This window comes from Sus scrofa, chromosome 7, assembly GCF_054392235.1.
Source record: "Sus scrofa isolate SSC_HxYL_T2T_F1_AM1 chromosome 7, Sscrofa_HxYL_maternal_Yorkshire_Landrace_v2.0, whole genome shotgun sequence".
Lineage (NCBI taxonomy): Eukaryota > Metazoa > Chordata > Mammalia > Artiodactyla > Suidae > Sus > Sus scrofa.
Genome location: NC_139389.1, coordinates 42,441,475 through 42,469,257, shown reverse-complemented (window position 1 = coordinate 42,469,257; position 27,783 = coordinate 42,441,475). Strand labels below are relative to the sequence as shown.

The window sequence follows — 27,783 nt, the reverse complement described above, 5'->3', positions numbered from 1 at the left end:
TTCAACACAAGCTGGCTATTTAAGTAATAATGTGGGAAATACAAAGGTGACCTAATCATGATCTCTCTATTCGGTGAACCTAAAAACCTGTTAATGTCCAAAGCTTAATTAGGAATTTTTCTGGTTTCTAGATTATTTTCAGTGGTGTCCAGCGAATTGCTGGAAGCAGCAGAATGAACATTTTACTCTTGCTCTCTTGTGGCTGCGTAGCTTCCTGAGGAGAGTAGCCCGTGATGTGACCAAGACCATGGTCCTTGTTAAATGACGGTCTCTAAGTTGGTGCTGGTCACCACACAGAGAGCCAGCAGCCCTTCAGCTCTGAAGGGTGATTGCAGGACCCAATTCTACCCCTCCCCAGCAGATAAAGAAACTCACACACATGCCCAAGCATGCCAGGCACACAGAGAAACCCAGGGCAGGTGGTGGAGAATAACATGGGGAAAAAAACAGGCAGAGAAGAAAGTCCAGCTTAGAGTTTTCATGGAGTCTGACAGACCTTTGTTGTACTTGTTTTATGGCGAGAGTAGGCTACTTTTGGCTAGAGAGCAAGGAATTTGAATATATCACAGATAGAAAGTGGTAGAAATCATGTCAGGTTTAGGAAAATTGTTGGAAGGATACTGGAAAGAGGCTCCTGTGGCCTAAGTGGAGGATGCAGAGGAAAGAGCCAGAGATTCTGAACAGGGCTTTCTAATACCACGGGGGTGGACCATGGTCTCAATGCTGAGAGTGCCAAGAATGTATCCTCTTACAAAAAAAAAAAAAAAAAGAGAGAGAGAGAGAGAAAGAAAATAAACACAGAAAATGATAAAGTTTGTTTTTCTTAACAATGTGGATGAAAGTGGTTTTATCCTATTTCATACTTTAAAGTGTGTATGTGTTGTTTTGTTTGTTTTTTTTCTTGAAGGCTCTGTAGATTGATGGAGCAGGCTTTTCTTCTGATGCTGTGGCCTGTTTGATTTTTAGAAAATGGGTTATGTCAATACACACCAACCTATTAAAACCCAGCTCTCCACTGCAGAAATAGCCCGAGGAAGTGACAAATTAGTGTCCCTCATCATATTGTGATTAGGCTTAGTGTCTTTTAATAATGAGTGTGACTCCATGTGGGAAGAGAATAAACTGGCAGTTTATACAAAGATAAAACTTCCCAGGGATTTTGGTGATATTTAAATTATAATCACTTTAGATTTGGGGTTATGAGTAAGCTGAAGATACGGCTAAAGATTCTGTCACTCAAGGCCCAGAGATGCTTGTCTCATTGTTGACACATGTGACTGACGGCCCAGGAGATGCTGAATTGTGTGCATCTCGCTTTCCTCTGGATCCTCGGGGGAGGGCATCTAATTGAACCTACTTTTTTCACATTGAGGTTTGTGATTTGTTGTTGTTAGTCTGTGTGGAAAATGGCCTTCTGTGTTATTTGGATCGTTCAAAACTATATACAAATCTCCTCTTTCATAAAAATTAGGAATAGACATCAAGGCCATAAAAGGTACAATAATTTTTATAAATTTTATTAATTTTCCCAATTGTAATCACAGGTTAGATACTAATATAACAGTTTGGAGACACGCAAGAAGATCAGCCCCCAGCATACTTACTGGATTCACTGTGGGAATATGCCTTATTTTGTGAGCTAACCTTGTTTACATTATTTTCAATGTGCTAGTGTACAGATTACAGAAAGATTGGGAAGCTGAGAGATTTATTATTTACAGAAGGTGGACAGTAGAGTCTATTGCTTTAGGAAAACACACAGCTCAGAGCCGCAGCCTGTACGACATTAATGAATCATGGCTAAGGCAGTGACCTTGAGAAGTCATCCATCTCATTTGCCCTGTGCTTCTGCACAGGTCTGCATCTCGCAAACATCCCTGGGCAGAACGAGCCTGTCTGCCATGTGCTGGACAAGACCCCGAGAAGGAGGGTCTCTGGTCTCCCCTGGTCCTCCTGGCCAGTGATCACCCAGTAACCCCCAGTGGCCTTAGCATCTGTCACAATCACACTGGGCTGAATTTATTCATTGTTTCCTGATCACTGGAACATTTTCAGAGTTAAAATTTTTCTGTCCTTCGAAGAGAAAGCCAAAGTTAAACTCTAGCAAAATAAAAGGTCTCATCTGTGTGCAATACGCAGAATGGCAAATTGTCCCAGGCGGGCTGGATCGCCTTTCAGTAAACTAATACTGCTGAGATCCATTAGAGTAGTGGGGGGCTGCCAAGTACTCACATCCTAGACTCATCAACTTGGATTTTGCTGACCACTCAGTCAGTCAGCAAGAGCAGTGCGATAAGTCCTGGATGATAAACATGGTTCTTTCGCAGAGACAAAATGGATCACAGCAGAGAAGAAGAAATGTTTCAGATGAGAAAAATAAATGCCAAGAGCATGGTCCTTTTACATTAGAGCAAGTCCTTTCAGATCCACATTTGAAATGAGAGTCTCATTTTCCATATGGAAACTTGAGCATGGGGACATTTAAAAAATGTCCCACAGCAGGCCCTTAGCCTCAGACACCTGCAAGTCTGCAGAACATCTCAAGGGAAACCCTTGACTCTGTGGGCATGTTAAGGGCAAATTTCAGTACTTGTTTAATAGAGTAGAGACATTTGTTGCAATGAAATGCAGATCTGCTGTTAGTGTGAATTTATTGTGCTGCTATAGCATCTTTATTATTTCCTATAAAATACAATCTGATTTAAAAATAACTGGTCCTATGACACTTACAAGGTTGAATCTGATGGGATGTCCATTGCAGATGAATAGCCCTGTAATAATTTATGTCTTTTGTCACTTGTGTGTGGATTCTCTTAGACCTACAGTAATTAGCAGTAAGTTCTGGAGTAAACTGGTGAGTGAAAGTACCAGAAAGTCATGTAGGTTAGTGAGTTCTATTGATTCTTTAAAATAATTTTATAGTAATAACTATGGGAAAGAAGCCAGTGTTTTTCCAAGCCTGATTAATAGCTGATGTAATTCATAAGCCTTAAAGCCCAAAGCAAAGATTCATTTGTTTTCAGTTCTATTTTATGTGTTTGGGAGCATTGAAGCTTGGATAGTTTATTTAAATGAGGTACATTTATGACTTTTAATATGATCGCCCTCCCATTTACACAGAAGGTAATAGATTCTATGCAAAGAGGCAGGGTGAGTGAGTAGTACTGGCTGTGAAACAAAAGAAGGCAACCTGGGTTCCACACTGGGTGTCACTTCCCTACTGTCACTGACATAATCAAGCCCCTTAGACTACAAGGGAGAGAAATTAACTCAGACTGGCTGAAACCAGCTGAGAACTTAACAATCAGGATATGCAGTAGCTGATGGAACCAAGGAAAGAAATGTGGTCAGGTCTCGTTAGGGATCAAAATAGGGACTGGAAAGGGGTCATAAGCTAGTGTCATTTTTGTTGTCCTTCCAAGGATGTTCAGTCCCCTGTCTCACCACCGCTTCTGTCTATAGACAAACTTTCTCTTCTTCAGTGAGAATATGTTGCCAACCATGGTTGCCATCATTTCAGCTTTACATGACTTCCCAATTCAAGAAATACCAGCCAATGAGCTGTAACACTGATTCTAATTCCAAATTCCTCCAAAGAGACTCTGATTGGCTCAGCTTCACAGGTAGCTAAAGAGGACAGGGTGGTTCACCACCAAAAGGGCACTAGGGTAGGAGTTCCTGTTGTGGCTCAGTGGTTAACGAATCCAACTAGGAACCATGAGGTTGCGGATTCGATCCCTGCCCTTGCTCAGTGGGTTAAGGATCCGGCGTTGCTGTGAGCTGTGGTGTAGGTTGCAGACATGGTTCGGATCCCACGTTGCTGTGGCAACTACAGCTCCAATGAGACCCCTAGCTTGGGAACCTCCATATGCCTCTGGAGCGGCCCAAGAAATGGCAAAAAGACAAAAAAAAAAAAAAAAAAAAAAAAAAAGACAAGGGCACTAGGGTGAAAGCTCCAGTTTTGCCTAAGATATTTCTTGTTATCCCCTTTCTCTTCCCTTCCTCTCTTCTTCTGTGAGTATTACAATACTCACATTTTTAGAGCAATTACTTCTAAAGGTGCAGAAGGAAAGGAAAAATGCTGAAGATGTTCCAGGCAGAGGAAAGGGCAGGAATGAGAAAGTGCACAGTGTGCCAAGTGAAATGCATCCAGTTGGTCCTAGTTGGGCATCATGTTGGGGGTGGGTTGGGTTGGGAATGGCTTGGAAATGAAGTTTGGGGGGCAGGTAATTTGGAGACTCTGATAGGAATCTGGGACTTAATCTTGAAGGCCATGTGTGTATTTGTTTGTCTTTAACCCCTGAGAGAGTTATCATTGAAGGATTCTAAGCAGAAGCTGACGGATTTTGCATTCGAAGAAGCTTACTTGGGCAGTAGTTTGAAGAACGGATTGGATGGAAAAGGGCAAGAATAGAGACTGAGACATCATTGGAGTGTCTCAGGTGGGAGATAAGGGCCTGAACTAGGCCAGAATGGTGAAAAGGAGGGACACATTTGAGAAATATTAAGAAGGTACAGTGGGCAAGACTTGTTGATTGAATGACTGTGAAAGGAGGAGAAAGGAATCAAAGATAGTCCCATTTTCTACCTGGGAAACTGGGAAGATAGGATGGGGCATGAACTGAGTTGGAACCCAGAAGTACATTTGAATAGAAGTTGATGAATTAACAATTGGATGATTAGTTTGAAGTATTTGTGGAGCATCTAAATAGGTATTTCTAGCAGCCCAAGCATCTGAATCTGAAACCTCCAGATCAGTGCTCAATGGATAGATTGGGATTCAAGAACATGCAGATGGTAACTAGAAGGATGAGAATATATGCAGTCACCCAGGAGAGCATGCAGAGAAGGGGTACTTAGGCTAGGGCTTCTTAATAGGTTGCAGAGATCCTAACCAATGCTCTGTGTGTAAAATGTCCATATGTATTGTGGGTGGGGATGAGGAAAGGACCCATAGCTTCCATCAGATTCCCAAAGGGGTCCATGCATCAAAAAATGGTTAAGGAGTTTTGGTGTAGAGCATGCATCTTGGAAGGGGACTGTATTTTTCTCCAAAGGGGCAAAAACTGGTTCTTAGCAGGGGCAAAAAAATCTTACTCTTTTTACATGTGAAGTGCAGATATACATATAATACATAAACACATAGCATGTCTGTGCTCTTAAAATTCACTGGGGCAATAAGAAAGAGACTGTCTTAAAGGGCTCCTTTGGAGGTGAAAGTGGATGAAGGGGTGGAAAACAGTGATGTGAACGGAGAGGAGCAATGGGTTCTCATCTTTCTTACTCTGAAAGCGTCTGTAGTCTTTATTGCTGACAGCACACCTTTCCCTCCTTTCTATTATCACATCACCATTACCACCCCCACGCACATATCCAGTATGTAGCTTCTGAACAGTTATGTTATAGTGAGCGAAGTTTACAGGGAATGAAGGAAGGACACTGCTTTTTTCAAAAAGGGGTCTCTTTTGCCATTTCTGGTGCAGCACTCCTTCAAAATGATGTTCGTAGTAACTGTTGTGATACCTAGTGTTAGGAGCACATTTTAAAGCCAATCTTTTATATTAAGAGATCTGTCTGCTTACCCTATCTGCCGACCGAGAAAGAATGCACCATTTGTGGTCTGGGGTTGCTAGAAGCTTCCAAGAATTATTCTCCCTTGGGCCCATTCTCTGCCTCTCCTCCTATGGCTCATAATTTCCTCCACTGACTGTCTTTTGAGCCCTCACTGTATGCATGACACCAGATCTAAATGTTGAGTAGCTTTGCAGAATTCAGAGAGGACCTAGCACTCTCTCTGAGGAGCTTGTCTTTCCCCCCAAAATATAAAAGCCTTCATTTCAGAGGCCAAGGCACTGCTGTGAGGTAATATCAGAAATCATGTTCTGAGACCTTTTTTAAGAAAACTTGTCACTACAAATTATCGAGAGGCCGCTACTTTACTGTGTAATGTATTATCACATTTCTAATTAATTCTTTTGTGAGTTGCATATGAAGAAAGATGGTCAAGTTAACCAGATTTCACTAATCTTTCCATTCTTTTATTTTTATGTAAATTATTGGCCACCCTTGGGGCCAGCGCTGAGAGCAGCAAGTTTGGGAAGGCAAAAGCAAGATCAGCAGGTTTCTGGCCACTGTGCTTCACGTCAGAAATCACTTAACTGCATTAACTCTTGTTCTAAAGTGTTCACATTTTTAAACATGTGGGTGAAGGTTTTCATAGGGTAAGTGTCTGCTTTGTGCACCTCAAGAAAAACAACTGGGTGCTATGAACCTGTGTTCATCCTGAAGCCTCATGACTGGAAGAGAAGCTTCATCAGGCCTCCAGTCTGGTCGTTGACAGGGAGCCTTGTGTGCTTACCTAACCAAGGACCAAATGCAGCAAAGGCGCGGGAGCATTAGGAAAGGGATACGAGAAGAAACAGAGCATTTATCACTAGATGGAGGGATCATTCCTCTTTCCGTTGCCAGTGAATGGTTATAAAGCTGAAATTCTTTTCTTTTCCGTATTCTTTCAAAATGACCCATAAGATAGATCACCATTACATTTATCATTCTTTTCTACTTTTTGTCATGGAATCAATCACAATTTGTGCTTAAAACTATTCAGGAAACAACTTCTAAAATACTTGATTTTAAACCCATCTTTAGGTTTAAATTCATAAACCAGAAATTCTGTTTTGTTAAGGGAAGGCCAGGGTTCTGTCTCCCATATACTCTGTCGTTCTGCCGTGTGGTGAAATGTACAGCGTACACGTGCTTCTCATGGAGTGCTTTGGGGACTGCTTTCCTTTTCAGACCCTCTTTTTGTGGCAGCTGACTGGCACCTGCAGTGCCGGGGAAATGGAGTGGTTCCTTGGTGACTCCCAGTAGCTGTCAGAATGAATCTGTAGACAGGAAAAGATTTTCCCTGAAAAGAAGCTGGAGGAAACTGCCAAGCAATGTGTGCACATCATTCCAAGGATAAACTTACTGCCATGATGGAGGCAAGGAAGGGGGACACTTATTTTGCATATTTAAATTGTCAGCCTCTTTGCTTGACAAGTGAAAATCAGATTCTTTGGGTTTTTAAAAAATGCAGTACTTGTAAGTTTTTTACATTTTGGTAAATCAAGCCTATCCACTTATGAAGCAGATCCTACTCTTTTAATTCTGAGAACTGAAGCTGGCATTTTTCTCACTCTTAAACACTAGAGAACTGAAAGCAAAGGTGAGAACTGAAGTTCAACCTAACCTCTTCCTTTGAGAGATAGCCAGTTAACGTGGACATAGAAATCTCTGTTTTCTGTTGTTTCCTCTGTACCTTTTTCCTGGAAACCAGCAATTTTTTAGTTTGTGCTTTTTTTTTTTTTTTTTTTTTTTTTGGTCTTTTTAGGGCCATACCCACGGGATATGGAGGTTCTCAGGCTAAGGGTCCAATCGGAGCTGTAGCCGCTGGCCTACACCACAGCCACAGCAATGCAGGATCCAAGCCAAGTCTTTGACGTACACCACAGCTCACGGCAACGCTGGAGCCCTACCTAACCCACTGAGCGAGGCCAGGGATCAAACCCGTGTCCTCATGAATGCTAGTTAGGTTCATTAACCGCTGAGCCACGACGGAAACTCCTTTCCTTCCATTTTTTTAAAGCAGAAATTTTTTTAAAATTATCTACAAATTATTCATTAAGGAACCCACAAAAATGTTACTTATGAGTTGACTTGGCCTTCAGGGTCAGGGCCATCAGTTGTAGCAGTCTGCTGGTATGGGTGGCATGATTACAAGTGTGTCAGGTATTTACTTCCTGTTTTAGTTCACTTCTAATAGCTAAGCATCTTAGCCCACCAGGTCAATGGCCTGCAACTCATAGACCAATACAAGTTAAGTTAAAACAAAAGTAGAGGGGGAGACCCTATGGTTCAATAGCCATGTGCTGGCCAAGCAGCTGTAATGTACTGCAGTGTAGCCCTCATGTCCAGCCTGGCTCAAGACATAGTTGTTCCTTCCCAGCTCATGAGCTTGAGCAAGTTAGTTAAACACGATGATTGTGTCTTGGTTTACTCATCTCTAAAATGGGGATAATGATAGTGCTTAATTTGTATGTCGTGAGGATTTAATGGGTTAAATGCTTCGTATAGTGCCCGGCATAGACTTAATACTCAATAAATGTTAACTGCTTGCCTTTTTTTCCTTGCCATCATTATTACAATGTCAGTATTATGAGCCATTCCACATTAGCCTTGATGTTAGAAGTGTTTCACTTTAGCACAATCCTGAAAACACCTTTGGCGGCTGGGTTGCTCAGTCTACCTCGGCTTCTGTTGTCATAGGATTTCATTTTCCTAGGTTTTGATTCATTGACATAAAACTGATACCTTATGAATGATTTTGAGGAATCTCTGAGAGAGCAGAGAGAATCCATCACTTCTCAAGATCCACAGGCCCGTGTCTTATCCATTAATCTATTTGGTTTAGTTTTTCTCCAGTCTGTGGTATATAAATATTTTCATTTTTATCTTGTTAGGAGAGCTGAACAAAGTAAGGTTAAAGGATTTTTCTAGGTTACCTGGGTTTGGTAGCAGAACTAGGCACAAAACCATTTTGACTGCTATTCGTGGATGTGATTTATTACATAAAATCCTTCCATAGCTAAGGTAACATATGTGCCATGTTACATTAGCTGCCAAGGTCAACCAAGGAATATTACAAAGTTGCTTTTTTTTTATCTTGTGGATTGAATCATGGATTTTAATTGTGGATTTTATCTTGTAGATTGATGTTAAATCTAAATATTTTATCATAAATATTTAAAGCAAATAACCAATTTCCACTCAATCATAAAGCTCAACTCTTATTAGTCTGAAAGCATTTGCATGGAAAATTACACATCACTTTAATGTATTTTCTGTCTGCTTTTGTGTCCATATAAAAATAACAAACCACAGATGCATGATGACATCATCATCACTGAACCAAAGAAGGAAGAATAGGAAGTAATTTTGTGAGCTGAAGCTGTAAACTCTTCCCTGTCAGGTTGTCAGTACATTTCTTAATATTTTTAGGAGGGAGTTCCTATGTATAGAGTCAGCTGCAAGATCAAGGACAGTTGACACTCATTCCTGCAAAATGAGTCCAAAATTTAAACACAGTGTCCTCTAAATAAATGTCCCTTGGCCCCTATGGATGTGATTTTTTTTTAAAAAAAATGCTACATTAGGTACTTGAGTTCATCCCACTCAGCTCCATTGCATTCTCTCTAATGTTGGACCCAGTTTTAAATGATTGAGTGATGAGCTTTCCATCTTTTACCTGCCCAGTGTCGCCCCAGAGTGCCCAGGAGCCACAAGGCCTTATTACCCGTACCCTGTGACAGCCATGCTGTAGCAGAACTCACAAGGTTTTAATTGCTGCCTAATAGGCTATAGCAACCTGAACATTTTATTAAGAGGGCATTTAAAATTAGCATTATTATTCCAGAAGATGCTTTCACACTGCAGTAAAAATCATGCTGAGAGAATGTCTGATGTGCAACCTAATTTTGCCGTTTTCTTAATTTCCTCCCATTACTCTTAGTAATATACCTCTGAAGCCACTTTATATTCTTCTCTTGGTACTTCTCTGATTACATAAATAATTTTATCTTCTCTCTTTCTGTTTTTCCCAGTTACATTTGCCCAGAGTATTCATGGTAAGTGTAATCATAACAATGGAATTGGGGATTATTACAGTTAGAGTAACTTTTTAAAAAATAGATGCTGATGAATCCCATAGAAGCAGGCAGTATACACCTTCTCATAGCAATAAGCAGGATAGTTTTGATTTTTTTAATTTTACCTTCATCTTCTTCTCTTAAATCATTCAGTTCTGTCATTTCCGGGCGACTCTCCTACTGCTGACACTCCCATGAGTGAAAGCCAGATTTCAATATCATCTTCCTAGAGAGGCATTTTTATCTCTCCTCTGTGATGATATTTGAGCAACTCTGCCATTATACCATGGTTATTTAATTCTATTATATTTATAAGCAATTCTCCAACCTGCTGACGGTTGTCACTTAGAAACCTTCCTAGTATTTTTCCTTTATTTTGCTATACTCATCAAATCCTGCCGTCTCATTCCTGCAGCTATGCCCTGTCCCACCAGCATTTGGCTACCTTATAAAAAGAAGTTTTTTAAAAAGAAATACTGTTTAATTGAGATTTATGTATACCAAAACATACGTGTCTAGTTTCATACTCAGTATAACACCCTTGGAAAATTCTTTGTCCTTTGCTCTTTGGGAATAATTTACACTCTTCTAAGAAGTAATTTCACATAAATATTATTTGCTTTGATGAACTTTAGCAGTCTTTTAAAATTCTTATATTCTTAAATGCATGATTACCTTTGGTTTATCCATATTGATTCATTTATTTAGCAATCATTTGGGGATATTCATGCATTCTCCTGGACACTGTACTGGGTGCTTTGAAAAGGAAAATGAGCAAGAAGAAGGTCTCTGTGTTCAGAAAGGTCAGAGTCCAGAAGGGGAGGCTGAAAAGTGAACACTGAGCCATCACACAGTGTGAGACATGGTGTAAGAGAACTTATGTGAGCACTGATGAAGGAGAAATTGCAATTATTGCTCCTTAGGATAAATTGGTACCCACGGGAGACTGCATGAAGCATGTGACATTTGAGCTGGGCTTTACAGGAGACGTTAGGATGTAAGAGGAGAGAGGTAGGCCCAGGAACAGAAACCACATTAGGAGGGCCTAGACACCTGAAGTACATTGAGGAATGACCCTGGAGTCAGATATAGGGCATATGATAAAAGTAGCTAGGTGATGGAGCCAGTGCATAGGAAGTACACGGAAGAAGTGGAACAGCAGCCAGTAATCAAGACCAGCATTAACCCAAAAATCATTAATCTTTGCTTTTGAAATATGTGTTTTTATTCATGTATGACTAGAGGTGTTTACTATGATTTAGACGAACAGCTCCCACCCTTAGCTATGTATGTTAGCATCTCTGTCTCATTCCAGTTAAATTAGAATCTTTGAAGGTGGCATCCATATGCTTTTTAAGCTCCCCAGGCAATTCTGTTGGGCAGCCAGGGTTAGAACCATCAAATCAGACCCCCTCAGCATTTGAACAGGTACCAAGAAGACCCTGGCTCTTTAAAGCCAATGAAGGGGTGCCCTTAAATCAGAAGCCACTCCACCCATAGGCTGGCAGGAATCAGCAACTCTGCTACCTCTCTACTCACAGCTCTTTACCTGGTGGCCTGTCTTAAACTTGCTCAGGTAACTTCTACATACTAATGAATAAAACTGATCCCTCTCTTGACTCTACAGTCTCCCTCTGGCCATCACCCGTTCGTTCTCTTCATAGCCAGGCCCTGTGCTTCCACTTTTATTTCTGCTCCACCTGAGTACACTCTAGATTCAGTTCCACTGCCCCGTCCACAGTCTTCCCAGCCTTCCAGGGTGTTGCATTCCTAGACTTTGCACATGCTACTCTTCTCCCTGGATTTTCCTTCCTTTCCTTTTTCCCTGGCATCACCTACTCATATTTCAGTGGTCAGTGATCTCATCTGGGAGGCCTCCTTTAACCTTCACAGTCTAGATCAGGTGCCATTCTTTTGTGCTCCTATGCTATGTTGTGTAGTATTTGTATAATGACATTTATGGATATATATTGTAATTACCTATGTGCATGAAAACAATGGGCCTTTTAGGAATTGACTTATTCATATTTGTTTCCATATCTACTGTCTAACAGTACTAAAAGTCCTCAGTTTAAAAAAATTGCAAAATTAATGAAGTCATTTAACATTTTTGAGTACGTACTAGTACACTAAAACCAATACACTAGCTACCAATTCCTGAGCACTTGGTATGTGCCTGGTCAAGTACTGACTGACCACTTGACACATGTACCATTTAACCCTCCAAACTTAGGTACTGTTATTTTACCTCTCTCTTAGCTTTGCGAAGTTAAGTTTCAAAACTGAATTCTTCTTCAGAGTTACCTTTCTGGCTCAGTGGTTAACCAACCTGACTAGGATCTTTGAGGATGTGGGTTTAATCCCTGCCTGACCTCCCTAAGTGGTTTAAGGTTCCAGCGTTGCCATGAGCTGTGGTATAGGTCACAAATGTGGCTCGGATCCCACATTGCTGTGGCTGTGGTGTAAGCCAGTGGCTGTAGCTCCAATTTGACCCCTAGCCTGGGAACTTCCATATGCCTCGGGTGTGGCCATAAAAAGCCAAAACAAACAAACAAGACCAAAAAACCCCACAAACAATTGAATTGTTCTTTCTGGTGTCTTTCTTAAATTGGTATTTCACACTTAATCTGAACTGAGAGACTTCTTTTTTTTTTAATATAATGATTTTTATTTTTTCTATTATAGCTGGTTTACAGTGTTATGTCAATTTTCTACTGTACTTTTTAATATAGGCTGTAAATTTTCTAAAGTGTAATATATAATCATCCAATGATATATTAATTTTGTAAATCGGTAGTATTACTGGTTGTCTCTGGTATTGAAGGACTTTTTTTTAAAAAAAATGGGCTCTTATGTGGCTTAACTAGTAATTTTTCTCTTATTTTCTAACATTTATGCTTTTGCTAGCCCTTCAATGAAAATAGGGGACCAACAGTTCGTTCTGTTTGGGAGTGAAGAGAGACCAAGTGGTTAAGATCAGTAGAGAGTGCCACAGCCTCCTCTCCCCACCCAGCAACCTCTGCAGCCAATGGTTTGAACGCCCTCCCTAGGAAAACTGCTCATAAACAGAAAAATCGGCCAGTTTGACTGTCGCCGCCTCCTTTGCTTTCTCCTCCTCCCTGCTAATGAGCAGTGAAATGGCCTAATGACTGGGACCAGAGGGAAGGGAGAGCAGAGAGGAAAGCCTGAGTAATCTGCACACTGAATTAGCAGCCTCTGTGCAATTGAGTTTTCTTCGGCTTCCTTCTTTTTGGAGTTCCACATTTTACAGTTACTGAGGGATGCGCTGTGTCTCTAGGCACTGAGATGAGCCGTGTTTTCAGTCTCTGCCGTGATCATTTTGATCCACCTGTGTGGGCTAGAAGGTTTGTGCTTCCGACAGGGACTCCAGAAAGGAAGCTGGGAGAATTCTGCATGACACAGATCCCTTTTCCACTGCGAGTCAAACAGAGAATGGCCTTTTCATGCCCTTGTCTGTTTGACTGCACGTGCTAGAGGCTGAAGAGCATTTGTGTGGCAGGAGCAGCCTTGGAAGATAAGGAAGGTGCTGAGCAGAATAGGAATGCAGCCCCCTTCATGTGAGCCCCGGAAGGGGAAATCGCTGTTGGTGGCCGAGGGTGAACATCTGTCCTGGTTCGCCTGAGACTGAGCGGCCTCCTGGGCTATGAGACTTTTGCAGTCCTGGGCAGACATGGATGGTTGGTCACCCTGGGTGCTGAACTTAACTTTTCTTAGCTTAACAAAAAGTTCATAGTCGATTGGAAATTATTTCCTTTGTCTTTATCTTTTTTTATTTTATTTTTTTTTTAGTCACACCCAGGGCATGCAGAAGTTCCCGGGCCAGGGATTGAACCTGAGCCACAGCAGTGACATCTCCAGATCCTTACTCTGCTGAGACACCAGGGAACTCCCCTATTGCCTTTAAATCCTGACTCACTGAATGAAAACAAACCAAACACTTGAGAATTTTCTCAGACTCCCTGGCATAAGCAGTAAAATGGAATAGACCCTTGTTGAAAACTTTCTTCCTATTCCACTTGCAGTTGTCTGATTTAGAACCCTTGGCTGCCCTCCTCCCCAAGCCTATGAGGTATTTCTTTGTTCTTCCTTCTCCTCTCCTTTTGCTGCTGCAATAACTCCAAGGATTAAAGAGGATGTACAGTATGTACTTTCTCTTACTTTGGTACTTGCTTCCCATGGCTCTGCTTAGATGCAGCTGGCTGGGCTGGGGCATCAGGAAGCCTCCAGGCGACCCACAGCTGAATCTATCAGGTCCCCTGCAGCTGCTGTTATCTGAACCAACTGGGTCGTGCGACAGCAGCAGAGGAAGGGTGCAGCACGAATGTGCAGGAAGAACACCAGACAAGCCTGTCTCTGCTCCAGAGAGTCTAAATCATGTGGAGCATGGTGATTGTTCTGGAGAGAGTGGGAAGGGGAGGAGATGATGTTTTTCCACAGTTATTAAGATAAACAGAGCAGCCGATGCCGTCTGTGCAGCTGTTTCAGTTGCGGATGAGCTGAATTATTTTATTTTTACTCAGTGGGAATTAACACCCCCCCCCCTTTTAGAGGGAGGGAGACTATGGCTAACAAAATCACAAAGATTTGAATCTTTCTACAGAAAGGTGATAATTTATGGGACTGTCTGGACATATCCCTGTTGGGACATTTAATTAGTGAAAAAATGGCCCAGAAGATAAAATAGCTAAATAATCTGAACAACCATTTGAAGATGTGATAGAAGGAATGGGACAAGAGGGGAATGGAGGAGCAACAATAACGTGAAATTATTATTTCAAGACAAAGAATAAAGAGTTGTAGCCCTCAGGCTGAAGACAGGAGAGAAGATGAGAAATAGTGGTTATCATCTCATGTATTATTGTCCTAAGTACAAGGCAGACTTAGAGGTTTTACCCTTGTGGCCATAGCAGCTCGCAAGACCCCAGGTCTCCGACTCAGTAAGTCCAGCAAAGGTCCTTGATTGAACCTTTGTCCTTATAGAAATAATCACAAGCGTGGATATATTTTTGTGAAAAATAGTTAAGGTTTCAGGTAATGACGGCAGAATGAACACACGCTGATTCTCATATCCTCTAGAACAAGATCCTACTAAAATGACAGTAAAGAAATTCTTTTAAAAGATATTGGTCAACAAGGGTGAAGAAAATGGGAAGGATAAGCTAAAAACATGGAAGAGGAAGCTATAAAGCAGATGAACCGTTGGTGAATGATTTAACAGCCTCAAGAAAACTGAATCCTAAGCCACTGAATCCTCAAAGGCTTAGGAATGAGGGGTACCAGGCACCTTGGAAGCTATAATGAATGAGGTAGGTAGGAAGGGGCTAAAATGAGAAGGGTTAGTTAACTGTGTGCTTATGAGACAGTTAAGAGCTCTAGCTTCTCTCCCCTGGTTCACAGAACTTTGACTTCTCTTCCATTCTGATGGAAAACTGGAAATTTATTATTTTCCCCTCCAGTTTTATTAAGATATAATTGACATATAATACTGTAAGCTAAGCATGATGATATATAATATGGTGATTTTGATACACATATATTGTGAAATGATGACCACAATAGGTTTATTTAATATTTCCATCCCCTCACATAAGTACCTTTTTTTTTTAATGGTGACACATTGAAGTTCTACTCTCTGAGCAACTTTCAAGTATATAATACAGTTTTGTTAACTGTAGTCTCCATGCTGTATATTAGATCCCCAGAACTTATAACTGGGCATTTGTACCCATTGACCAACATCTTCCCATTTCTCTCACTTCCCAGCCCCTGGAAACCACCATTCTACTCTGTTTTATGAGTTAGGCTTTTTTAGACTCCACATACAGATGCAGCCATACAGTATTTGTCTTTCTCTGTCTGACTTTGGAAGTGATTCTTTGATGAAGATAAAACAGAGGTGAAACAGAAGGTCTTTAAACCAGGAAACTGTACAGGTGAGAAAAGTCTTACTATAGGGAGATTAGGTGGTTCAATGCTTAGACTCCACCTCTCTGTAATACCTCCACTGCCCTGATTCACCACTTTGGAAACTCTGGTTGTCAAGCCCATATCTTCCACTCAGAAGATTAGAAACATCTTTCTGGGTAGTCTGATCAGTCCAAGAGAGAAAAGCTAAAGAATCTGAAAGTGATGTTTTCCTGACAGTTGACCCATTCAGGCAACTATATCCTCAGAATTTCTTTTTGTATGTCTAGGTTCCTTTCTGACAACCTTCTTGACAATCAGACACTGGAGAAAACTAATATGAAACATAAAGACCAAAACAAACAGGGAAAAAACTATATAGAAAGATGAAGACATTAAAAAAATGTTATCTTCAGAGAGAATAGAGTGAATATGGCAATCTTAGGGCAAGAAGATGATGCCATAAAAAAAGGAGTGTTTAGAAAATAAGAAATACAGTTGGAAACTTAAAATATTAAAGCAGAAATGAAAAACTCAGTAGAGGGCACAGATAATTAGGTTGAGGAATTCTCAAAGTAGAACAAAATGATGAAAAGATGGCAAATAGAGGAAATACAGAAGTGCAGGTAAAGATAAGAAGGTCCAATATCTGAAACTAAGAGCTTCGTTAAGAGAGATTAGAAAAATCCAGGAGTTCTCTTGTGGCACAGTGATTTAAGAATCCAGCTTTGTCACTGAAGTGGCTTGGGTCACTACTGTGATACGGGTTTGATCCCATGCCATGGGCATGACCAAAAAAAGAAAAGAAAAAGGAAAAATCCAGGGGAAGAAGTCAATAACAGTAATTCGAGAAAATTTACCAAAGCTGAAATATGTGGATTTCCAGGCTGCAAAGGTCTTCTGAGTGCTCAACACAGTGGAAGAAAATAGACACATAGCAGGGCATCATGGAAATTTCATAATACTAGGGATGCAGAAAAAATCTACATGCTTCCAGAGCAGGATGTGAGTTTTTTGTTTGTTTTTTAAAAAGGGAGAAAAAGAGGAATCAGGTCAGGAGTCATAATGATGTCTTGATAATAAAACCAGAAGCTTGGCAGGCAGCAGAAAGTTCTGAAGGAAAACTACCTCCAACTTAAAGTTCTATACCCAACCAAACTGTCAATGAAATACAAAGGCAAAGGTATGTTCAGATAAGCAAAGCCTTAATATTTTTACCTCCCAGATACCATTTCTCAGGAAGCTGTTGGAGATGCTCTTCACCAAAATAAGAGAATAAATCAAGAAAGAAGACAGCATGATACAAGACAGGGGCAATTTAGCACAGGAGAGAGAGAAGGAATCCTTAGAATAATGGTGAAGGCAGATCCCAAGATGATAGCTTGCCGATGTAGAGGGCGACCAGACCTGATTGACACCAGCCAGAAGGCCTGGGAAGACTTTTTTAAGAATAGGGAATTGCTGGAGATACCTGCTGTGTCAGAATGTTTGAGAGGAACTTTGTTCAAGTAAAGGAGAGTTGAGCGAGAAGAGGGGAATTAGTGTTGAGTGCCTAAAAAACTAAGAGAAAAATCAAGGCTATTTTCACTTCTTAGTAGGGAAGAAAAACTGCAGGAAAGGAAAGTACTCCATATATTGTGAATTTTGTTTACATAATCATAAGCTAAACACTGAGTATTGAATCAACCACAGTTACAATACAGGGATGGGAAAAGCTGTGTATGGAGGAAAGAGCTAAAAACTTGTCTTCTATAGTAGTAGATTGGTGGATAAGGCCTAAAACTGGAAAATCAAGAAATAGGATTAAACATATGATAATTATAGATGTAAGATAAATCCTAAAATAATCCACTAAAGAGGTAAAAACAATTGCCTCTGGGGAGAGGAGGAAATGGAGCATGGGTGGTGGGGGTGGGGGGGTATTTTTCATAATCTTAAAGGTTATTTGACTTTTTGAATTATGTACATGTAAAAATTTAAAATCTGAAAGAAAAAGAGATAGTTAAACCAGTTTTGTTTTGTTTTATTTTAATGAGTCCAAACACCACAGCAGTAGCAGTGACCTCTAGTGATGTAATAGAATCTTGTTTATTAAAAAATAAATCCTCTCCTACAAAGTATACATTTTACTTTATGTGCATTTCTCTCCCAAGTGTTTCTTTCCTTGAATTTCTGAAACAAGGGTAAGAATTGACATTTTCTTTCTGATCACTGGCTTAGCACTAAATGCTGTACCAGTAAAGTCTAGGTCTTGAATGGTTGAATTCTCAAGAAGCTTTGGGGAAGGAAAAAAAAAAATCCTTGCCAAACTATGCCACCTCCCAACTTGCTTGCTAATCCAGTAGAAGTACATTTGGGACAGGCTTCCAAACGTCCACAGTGCATAGGACTCCTAACACAAAAGGCGCGAATATGGGAAATGTCTTTTTAAATGATTGGGCAGACTGCTGGGTTTGAAACTGTCCCACGTCTGCTCAGCCCCTGCTGTAAATGGCAGGCTCTGTAGGTCAACAACTGGCACCACTCAGAGCATCTTGCTATTTTCTTTTCTCTTCTGCTTGTGTTAAAGGTCTAACACATTGACAGACTTAAGCAGCAAAATCTCTTACACCAGTAGTGCTGAGATTAGTAATCCTTCTTGCTACTTGGAAACTGAAGTGTACAGGCTTCTACAGTAAAATCAGTTGTGCACTTCTGGCTTTAACAACCCCTGAAATAGAACCCTGTACATATCCTCACTGGAACCCTGTGCATATCCCTACTTATTCGCACTGGAACACTGTGCATATCCTCACCGGAGCACTGTGCATATCCGCACCGGAGCACTGTGCATATCCCTACATATTTGCACCGGAACACTGTGCATATCCACACCGAGCACTGTGCATATCTGCACCAGAACACTGTGTATATCCGCACCGGAACACTGTGCATATCCACACCGAGCACTGTGCATATCTGCACCAGAACACTGTGTATATCCGCACCGGAACACTGTGCATTTCTACACCACAACACTGTGCATATCCGCACCAGTGTTGGCACCCAGGACACAGATAGCCCTCGCTTTATTTTCATCAATTGCATTTTCTGGGCTGATGAAGTGAGTGTTCTTCTCAAGTCTCCTGTAATATTATTTTTGTTTACTTTGACTACTCTGCCTATGGTTGGTTGCTTTGTACATAGTTGTACTGATGCTTGAATTATGTGCTGAGTAAATCTCTGGATCTTTTTTTTTTATCTTCTGATCCATTCTCTAGGTTAAAGGTCCAGACTATCCCAAAGGACAAAGGAGGGTCCCTGAAATTGTCTGTGAGCATTGACACAGTTTGGGGATAGTATGTGGAAAACATAAGGCTTTTCTGGATTGAGCTTGTTTTCCCCAAATACGTTTTAGTTAGTTCTCCCTCTGAGGAGCCTGGAACACAGATTTCTTTACATAGCTTGTAAAGAGTACAGAGGCTTTGAGTGACGTGTTCTGTCTTTTGAGCTTTGAAATCTCCAGCCTGATCATATGAATGTGTAGGGTATGAGAGATAATGCATGCAAGGGCTAGTGCACGGGATGTGTTGAGAAGCTGGTAGCTTTTATTTTAATTCCAGTGCTAGTTTCCGAGGAGTCTGGAGTGAAGATATGTGGTTTCTTTACTCCCCATGCTCTCTTTATTACTCTCTTGACTGGCACTCCCCGTTTTCACTGCTGTTATTCTGACCATCTTAGGCAATTCCTGTCTTATTTCTCAGTGTGTCAAATGTTTACATTCTTAGAAGGATTCTTAGATTTTTCTTCAGGGAGAAGGAAATTCTTTCTCCTTCTGTTTGCTTCTCTTCCTTCTCTATTTAATCTTCTACTCTAAAAGGAAAAAAAGGACAGACTCCGCCAGCCCTTAAAATTTTAAGTTACAATAAGTGGCATATCCCCACCGTCGTCTTAGGTTAGAAAAAAGGAGACGCTTCCCTTATCCACCATGATCCTAAAGCAGGCTTGCCACAGGTCATAGCCACCAAATGAGATCTTACAGATTCATAAGGAAACTAACAAATTTAATTTTCTTCTACGTTTTCTCTAGTGCACAATTCCATTAGACTCATTTGTCTATATCCGTGGAAATGCACAGCCTGTTGGATAAACTGAAAAAAATAATACAGCCATTTTAAAGATAAAACTGGTGAAATTCTCTCTCCCGCTCCCAGCATCTTGGGCTAGCGGGAAAGTTAATGAAAAAATGCAAATGTTGAACTTTTGGTAATTTCATTCTATTTCTTAAAATATACTTTGTGGTGATTTCAAATGTTTTATTGAGTAATAAAATTGGTTAACAGTATTCCCACATGGGGATTTGTTCACATTAGCTCGTAACAGAGACAGAAGAAGGATTGGTTTGTTCCTATTCATGCTCTTTCTCTCCCGCTCCCCGCCTCCCCGGGCTCCTCCCTTTACCCGGCTTCTCTCTTTCTCCTTCCCTCCCTCTCTCCCTTATACATTTTTCATTTTATATCTTCCACTTGCTATTTTGTCTTTCTGTAATCCCTTAAAAATTACAATCTGAAAAGAGAAAAACCAAACCATGAAGTAAATCAGACATTTCTTCCCACATAATTCAAATCAGTTCTTCTTTCCAGATCCTAAGAAACCTACTTAATTAGATTTTGGCCACTATCTTGCGAAACGTCTATAATGGGTGTACTGTATCTACATTGCAGGCTCATCTACAGTATATCTGTATTCCAAGGCAAAGCTAATCATGCCTTCCCATTTGACCCTTCTTTTATTCCTTCAGGGAGAGGTTTTATTTATTTATTTTTTAGTTTATTTTTTAAATTAAAGTGTAGTTGATCTGCAGTGTTGTGCCAGTTTCTGCTGAACAGCAGAGTGACTCAGTTTTATATATTTTTTTTCTTTATTATATTCCTTTCATTGTGGTCTATCCCAGGAGATTGGATATAGATCCTTGCTATAAAGTAGGACATTGTTTAAGGGAGAGGTTTCATAACTGTTTATCCTTCCAGTTTAGCAAGTTTGTCTCTCAAGTTCTATGCAAAATAGATCACCAACCAGTGGCTAATTATTTAGTTTCTTAATTTGTTGTAGATCTCCTGACTTGGAATGTAACTTCCGCAGGGAAGAGACTTTATCTACAGTGTTCAATCCCATATCCTAGCACCCAGCTGCAGTAGCTGGCACGTGGTAAATACTCGGTTGATATTTGTTGGGTAAGTCAGTGGTCATCTGTGTGTATGTGTGGTGGAGAGGGGATCATTTCTCTTTTAGCTGTGTTTTGTTTTCTTTAGGTCTTTGAAGCAAAAGTGGTTCAGAGGGAGGACTTTGAAAGTCCATGTTGCTCAATTTGGTGTTTTAAGGTTAGGCTACCTTGTGTGAATAGGTCAGCAGCTCCTATGTCTTTCTCCTCACCACTACTCACCACTCTTACCAACATGGAGCCTAAGACGGAGAGAAATTAAGGAACTTGCCCCAGTTTTATACCTAATACATTGTGAAGCTCTGACTAGAACCTAGGTCATTCTTTTGACTCAGTTCTGTTCAAAAATCATACTGTTTGCTGGGTTTTAGTCTTGGCTTCTAAATTCCTAGACTTTCTCTGTAACCTTCTCCCAATGAAGGTTTATGTCCTGTCTTTCTGGTCCATTCCTCACAGGGCTCAGCACAATTTCTCATCCCTAGTAAGTGTTTATTAAATCTGGATTATTAGCAGATTTACCCAGTATACCTACAAGGGCTATTGCCTGGTAAATGTGCAAACAGAAAATATAAATGAAGTAAGTAGAGTCACTTGTTATATCATTTTCATATGACATACAAATAAATATCATAATTAAGTTCTTTTGTGATACTAATTTCAAATATGATTTCATAGCTTGAAGGTAAATTATTAAGGCAGGTTTAGGTTCTATATATTTGGAGGGTGGGGAAAAAGCCTACTCTTCAAAATGTACTTTTCCCCCAAATAAAAAACAACACTCAAATATTTATGTCTAATATTGGAATGACTTTCTATTTTGAGTAGCACTGGGTAATGATGTGTTAGTAATTATTTACCGCTCTTATCCCTTCTGTGTACTTGGTTCTATATAGCATCAATTTTCTCTGAAAAACAAGATGACGACTTGTTTTGCTTGCCCTTCAGGTTGAAGAGTGGAGTTGCTGGAACGTGATCGCTCCCTCTGCCGGGCTAATGCTCAGGCAGCATCAGGGCTGTTCCCTGAGACAGTAGCCTCTGCTTAGGCTCACCCTGGGTACAGAGTGTTTAACCTTTCAGTAATTCTTCCTCTCCCCAGTAAGCAAATGATGCCAGGGCCCTTGGCTGAAGTCAGTAGAAGAGAATCTATAGCTCCACCGATCAGCCAGAGGGAAGGGTTTCTAAGAGTAACAAATCTGTTCTGTTGCAACATGCTTTTTCTAGAAGCTCTTTGTCATTCTGGCAGTAAACTGTTTTCCACTTGCTGCCTTAGCAACAAGACCCGAAGTCACTTTCCCCTCCAGTCCGTGGTTTGATTATAAGAGCACTAACACTGTACCCAGAACCAGAAGGAAATAGCATACTGGGGGAACTCGCAGACATTGCCTGCTTCTTGGGTTAAAGAATTGTATATCTACATTCTTCTTATCTCCTTGAAAGCAAGGGTCAAATAGGAAATCGTGGAAATGGTGAATCCCAAATCCACATGGTTCTAAGACCCTAGTAAATGCTGTAGCTCAAGTTCTTGTCAGTCGACCTCCCCTGACCACAGCAAAGAACAGCTTTTCTCTGCAGAGTTCCCCAGGGGCGCCTTTTGGAAGAGCCAAAGTGTTAAGGGTCCCTTCTTGTGCTGTTAAGGGTCCCTGGTCTTAGGTTAACTCTGGTTTTCTCAGGAGTCTTTTTTAACTCGAGAATATTAAGTCCAATTTGAGAATAAAACTTTGTTTACCAAAAAATAAAATTCCGATGGATTCTGTCTTTACGTAATCCCCTGAGAACTCATTTAAATATTTTTTTTTTTTTTGCTGAATTCAATTTTATCTTGTAGTGGAACCTGCTCAGTATAGAAGTTAGGTGATCCCATTACTAGAGGCAAAGGTTAAGGATTAACTGTAACCACAAGCAGGCTAAAGACTAAAGAATACCAAGCCTAGAGAATTCCAAGGGGTTTAAAATGGGGATGTGCAAGCTGCTATTTTTTTGTATTTTCCTCATTCTGTTAAAGATGCATTGTATATGACTGAGAAATGAGATCTGCTAGCGTCCTGACAAGAAAGATGGAAGGGTAGGTTAAGAATAGGAATTTGTAGTACCTTCCCAGAACAGGCAGGGAATACAATGAACTCCCCAAGGCAAACATTTTCTAGGTCACAGTATTAGGATGTCTCCCTGTTAGGAAGTGCTGTTTTTCTTAATAAATTAGATCTCCAAACTTCAAGAGTTTGCACAAAAAAGAAACTCTTCTGTGGGCCAGGGTAGCTGGACCAAATATGGACAAAAGATTCTTCCCTTGTCTCCTTATGCAGAGCTGAGTCAGGTCAAGAACATTTAAATAGACTTCCCTAAAGACTAGGGGCCCAAAGCAGGAAGTAACATAGAGCCAGGTAATCTGCACTGGGAATGTGGCCTCTTTATGTGGCCCATGATGCCTGTCCTTGCAGGGTCCTGAGAGGACAGGCCAGCCCCTGCCTGTGCGCTTGAAGTCCGTCCTGCCACCTGCCCCTGTTCTCCCACAGTTAGAGAAACTCCCAGACAATCAGCAGTCTTGAAGCCCCAAAGAAATTCTGCCTCCAAAGACCTACTCTTTGAATCTCTAGTTAATGATACTCTACTCTGCCAAGCATTGCATTAGACACTTTAAATAATTACCTCGATTAAACAACAGGAATTCCCATCATGGCGCAGTGGTTAACTAATCCAACCAGGAACCATGAGGTTGTGGGTTCGATCCCTGGCCTCACTCAGTGGATTAAGGATCCGGCATTGCAGTGAGCTGTGGTGTAGGTCGCAGATGCGGCTCAGATCCTGAGTTGCTGTGGCTGTGGTGTAGGCCAGAGGTTACGGCTCCGATTAGACCCCTAGCCCGGGAACCTCCATATGCCGCGGGTGCGGCCCTAGAAAAGACAGAAAGACCAAAAATATATGTGTGTGTGTGTGTGTGTGTGTGTATCATATAAGGTTTGTGTTATTGACCTCATAGAGATGGAAACCACGGTTCAAAAAGGTTCAAAATACCTTTTTGTACAGTGGCACAGCGAATTAAGTGATGGGGCTGGGCTCCAAACCTGCTTCTGTTAGACTCTGAAGCAAGTCCTGCAGAACTCCATAGTGCCTTTCAGTTTCAGAGTGCTATCCTTGGAGCGTTTAGGTTTCATTTTATTGAAGAAGACAGAATCTGTTTCCACCCACAATATGACAGCTCTAGAAACTTCTGCAGTGAATCATCCTGTTCTGAGCTGTGTCCAGGACCCCGTCTCTGTCGGCGACTAGAAGACAGCTGACATAGGCAGGGGAGGCGAATATTGGAAACAGAGTGTTAGACCAGAGCTCACGTGGACAGCATTCAGCCTCATCAGAAATGGCCAATCTGTTGCTTATCTGCCTTCCTCAGCACTGTTTAAGTTTTAATTATCTTCCAACTGTCTGAGCTGCTGTTGAGGACCGCAGAGAGAACAAAGGATAGCTGTCATATTTTTCAGCAGTGTTCCTCTCTACACACGGATGAAGTCACTAGCTGCCACTGCCCTTATTATCAGGTTAAATCAGAGTCTGAGTGTGCACTGGAGAGACGATGTTGAAGGAGAAAAAAATTAATCTCAAGTTTTACCTCTCATTCAAAATCTTTTGTGACGGAGAAAACGTGGTATCTACTTCTCCTGTTTGGGTGTTAGGCCCCAGAAGCAGGTTTGGATTGCTTTTAAAAAATAAAAAAGTAAAGAGGGAGGGGACTCTGCCATCTCCATCCCTTGGATTGTCAGTAGCTTACTGGGCAGGGGTAACTTCTCTTCCACCTCTGGGATGCCCCCCCCCCCGCCGCCCCCACTGTGAGCCCCATGAAGGAAATCTGCTTGTGATCAAGGATGGCACCTGGGCTGCCCCCTCCTCCCTCCAGACATTGCTCGTGGAGCAGGGCCTCCTTCGCCTGAGCTGGACAGGGTCCCTGAGGTCTTAATGGAGAGCTCCAGGCTGCCCTGCTGGTCGCTGAAGTGGGGGGATTAGGTAAAGCCTGTTTGCTGTTTCTGGTGGAGATCTCCAATAAAGGACAGAGTCCTATGCTAAGCAGTTGCTTGCTGGAGAAAAGGAGCATGGCTTCTTTCTCGTGACTTTGTTAATGTGGATTTGAGTAAGGACTTTATGTCATTTTTGTAAATTAGGCTATAATTTTATGGAGACTTAGAAAGTATTGTAGAACTGGAATAATTAAACTTGTTATGAGCATTACATATAACAGGCTAATCAAGAAGTGTGATGTACAGTGGTGAATTGCTAATTTGACCTCAGGATTATGCAGCAGAGATAACATTATCTTCATTTATATAGAACTTTTTATCTGGAGGCATCTCTCAGTGCTTTTGCAATCATATATATTATCTTGTTAGTTATCACAAACACTATCATTAAGACTGTAAAATGTATTCCAGTATAATTTTTTATTTTCAGTTTCCTATAATTGGGAGGCGAGGGAAAGGAAGGTTCTATATTTTCTTCCATTCTTGATATTTGCACTAGGGTAAAATTTGGGAAACGACTATTGCCTAAACTTGGAGAGCCTGGTTCCATATGATGTTTTAAAAAGAAAGGGAGGGAGGGAACATTACCGCATCCCCTCAGGTCAGCCCGGACCGTTAACCTTAAGAACTGCCAATGGGGAAAGGCGCGTTCGTCACCTCCCCGCTCCTCTGCCTTGCATAGTGTTAGAAGAGCAATCTCTCCTTTGAGAGACTTGACCTAGGGAACAGGAAGATGATCTGATCAAATTCCACCAAACCACATTCCCCCCGTTCCCTCCAAGGTTGCAGACGGCGCAGTCAGCCTGTCACGACCATGTGCGGTTGAAAATGCTATGCTGGTTGAGTTCCTGTGGGTTTGAGGAAATGGACAAAATTAGATTCAGGCCAAGGTGCCAGGCTTAACACACCCCTTCCGTTCCAGAAAGCCCAGAGAGATTGTTACTGCCAGCAGTAAAGAATAACACAATCTGTTCTACCCAGACCATTTAGAACTTATTTTAAATAAACCCCATACCTACTGAAACCCAGTAAAATTGACCCCTTCTCTCTCCTCGAGGGCTTGAGAAAGCAGGTTAGGGCTGCCCTCCTGCTTACCAGGGGGCTCTGGCGAGCTTGCAGTTACCCTGACTCTCTACCCAGGAAGAGCGCCGTCTGCTTGCAGTGGGTGCGGGCGCGCCGAGCAGCCAGGCCAGGGGAGTGCGTTCACATCGGTCATGAAGATGAGCCATCAGCTTCTGTCAAGGAGCAGATGGCTAAATGAGGTGCACAGGGAATGCAGCGAGATTCAGGCTTGAAGAAACAGGAGGGAAAATAGCCCATGACACAAAACCCCCCAACATAGCCTCTTTAATGGGAATTTTTTTAAATTGGCATTTACATTATACAGTTAACTTGGAGTGATGAGAAATGTAAGGGAATTACCAAATTAGTGAACAGCGATTAACTCAGAAGGAAAACTATATCATCTAAGTCGAAGGTTGTTTTACTCAGTGGAGGGCAGCTCTTACTAAAACCTTGCCCAGTCTGTCATCTCCTAATTGAAATCTGTTTCTTTAATATGCTTCATCCTTCAGAGCACATAGTTCATAATTTGGGAGAGCATTATCAGTTGATCTGGTGATTTCTTTCCCCAGTTCTTCTTTTGAATTCTAGTAAGACTGTGTGTGTGGCACATTACGTTCCTCAGGAATTGTGTGACACTCAGAAGAGTAAGTGTGTCTGTTCATTAACCTGTGAACTGGCAGGTCCCTCTGGAGAGTGAAAGGAGCAAGGCGCTCCAAGGTTAATGCTTGTTTGTCGGAGGCGAAGCCGCTAGGGATTCGCAGAGGGTGAGCAGGCCAAGACGCTGGAGACCTCCCCGTGACACTCTGCCCTGTGTGCAGATGCCAGGTCCTCGTGGCCAGGAGGGAAGCTGCAGAACAGGCAGGGTCCCTTCTGCAGATAGCTTCCTCTGCAGGAGAAGGTTCCCAGCAGTCAAGGGGCAGGGGCTGGCGTAAGTATACAGGGTTGACTTCCTAACAGGGCTTTAGGAGCAATATTAAAACACAAGAAACTGAGTGGTTTTTCAGTAGTTTCTGTGGATTTTTCCTTTAAACAAGAAAGCAACATTGATTTCATGCATTTGTCTCCAATGGATGAAAGCTTTCATTGAGTTGGAAAGTGTTTGTTTTTGTGTGTGTCTGCGCACCTGTGCACAGGCACTGCTGACCACAAGGCAAGGTTTGTTATTCTCCAGTGTAAGTATCTCACGGACATCAAATTGTACTGACATTCAGGTTTGATTTTCTGGGTAAACCAAATCTAGGATCTACTTAATTCTCGGGAAAGTGGCATCTCTATAATGTTGCTGCAGTTCCTCCAGGCTCTGTTGGAGCTACTAGCCCTGAGGAGGAGGTACAGGGTCTGAAGCCAGTTCAGGTCTTCTTGAACCCATGCTCTGGGACATTGTGCCTTTACCCAGGGTATCTTACTCTGTTATCTTTGGGTTGGTGATGATGGGAGCTCATTTTCTTCAACAAATTCTCTTTTCTTTTTACCCCCAGGTATATTCGAATAGTTGGGACTCACAACACAGTGAACAAGATTTTCCACATTGTGGCTTTTGAATGTATGTTTACAAACAAAACCTTCACTCTGGAGAAAGGGCTGATAGGTAAGTGTCAAAATTACATTTTTGTTTATACCCTTAGAATATCTTCAAATATTTTTTTATTCCATTAACTCATCTTAATCTACCTCTTAATCAGCTTTGACTAAGAGCTCTGGTTGACTTGAATGCCTTATGGCTGAGTGATGTAGGGGAGGGCTTATATTTTCAGAAGTTGTCAAAACAATAATTCCAGTCAACTGAACGTAAAAGAATATAAATACTGTTCTAGTAGTTAAGATTTGAAAATGTTTTAGTGTTTCATTCAGATTTGCTACGTAGAGAATGCTGATGTCAGTCGGGCAGAGGCTTTTCTGT

At 41.4% G+C, this 27,783-nt stretch overlaps 1 protein-coding gene across 5 annotated transcripts in view; it reads left to right on the top strand.

Annotated features, from left to right (window-relative positions):
• BTBD9 (BTB domain containing 9) overlaps positions 1 to 27,783 on the top strand; it is a 406,522-nt gene that overhangs the window by 234,380 nt on the left and 144,359 nt on the right. For 4 of the 5 annotated variants that reach the window (XR_014809001.1, XM_084966368.1, XM_084966369.1 and 1 more), the window contains 1 exon segment: positions 27,362 to 27,471. Coding sequence is in view for 4 of the 5 variants with exons in the window: in XM_084966368.1 (XP_084822494.1) it covers positions 27,362 to 27,471 (110 nt within the window). In the remaining variant the exon portion in view is untranslated. 5 annotated transcript variants of the gene reach the window in all.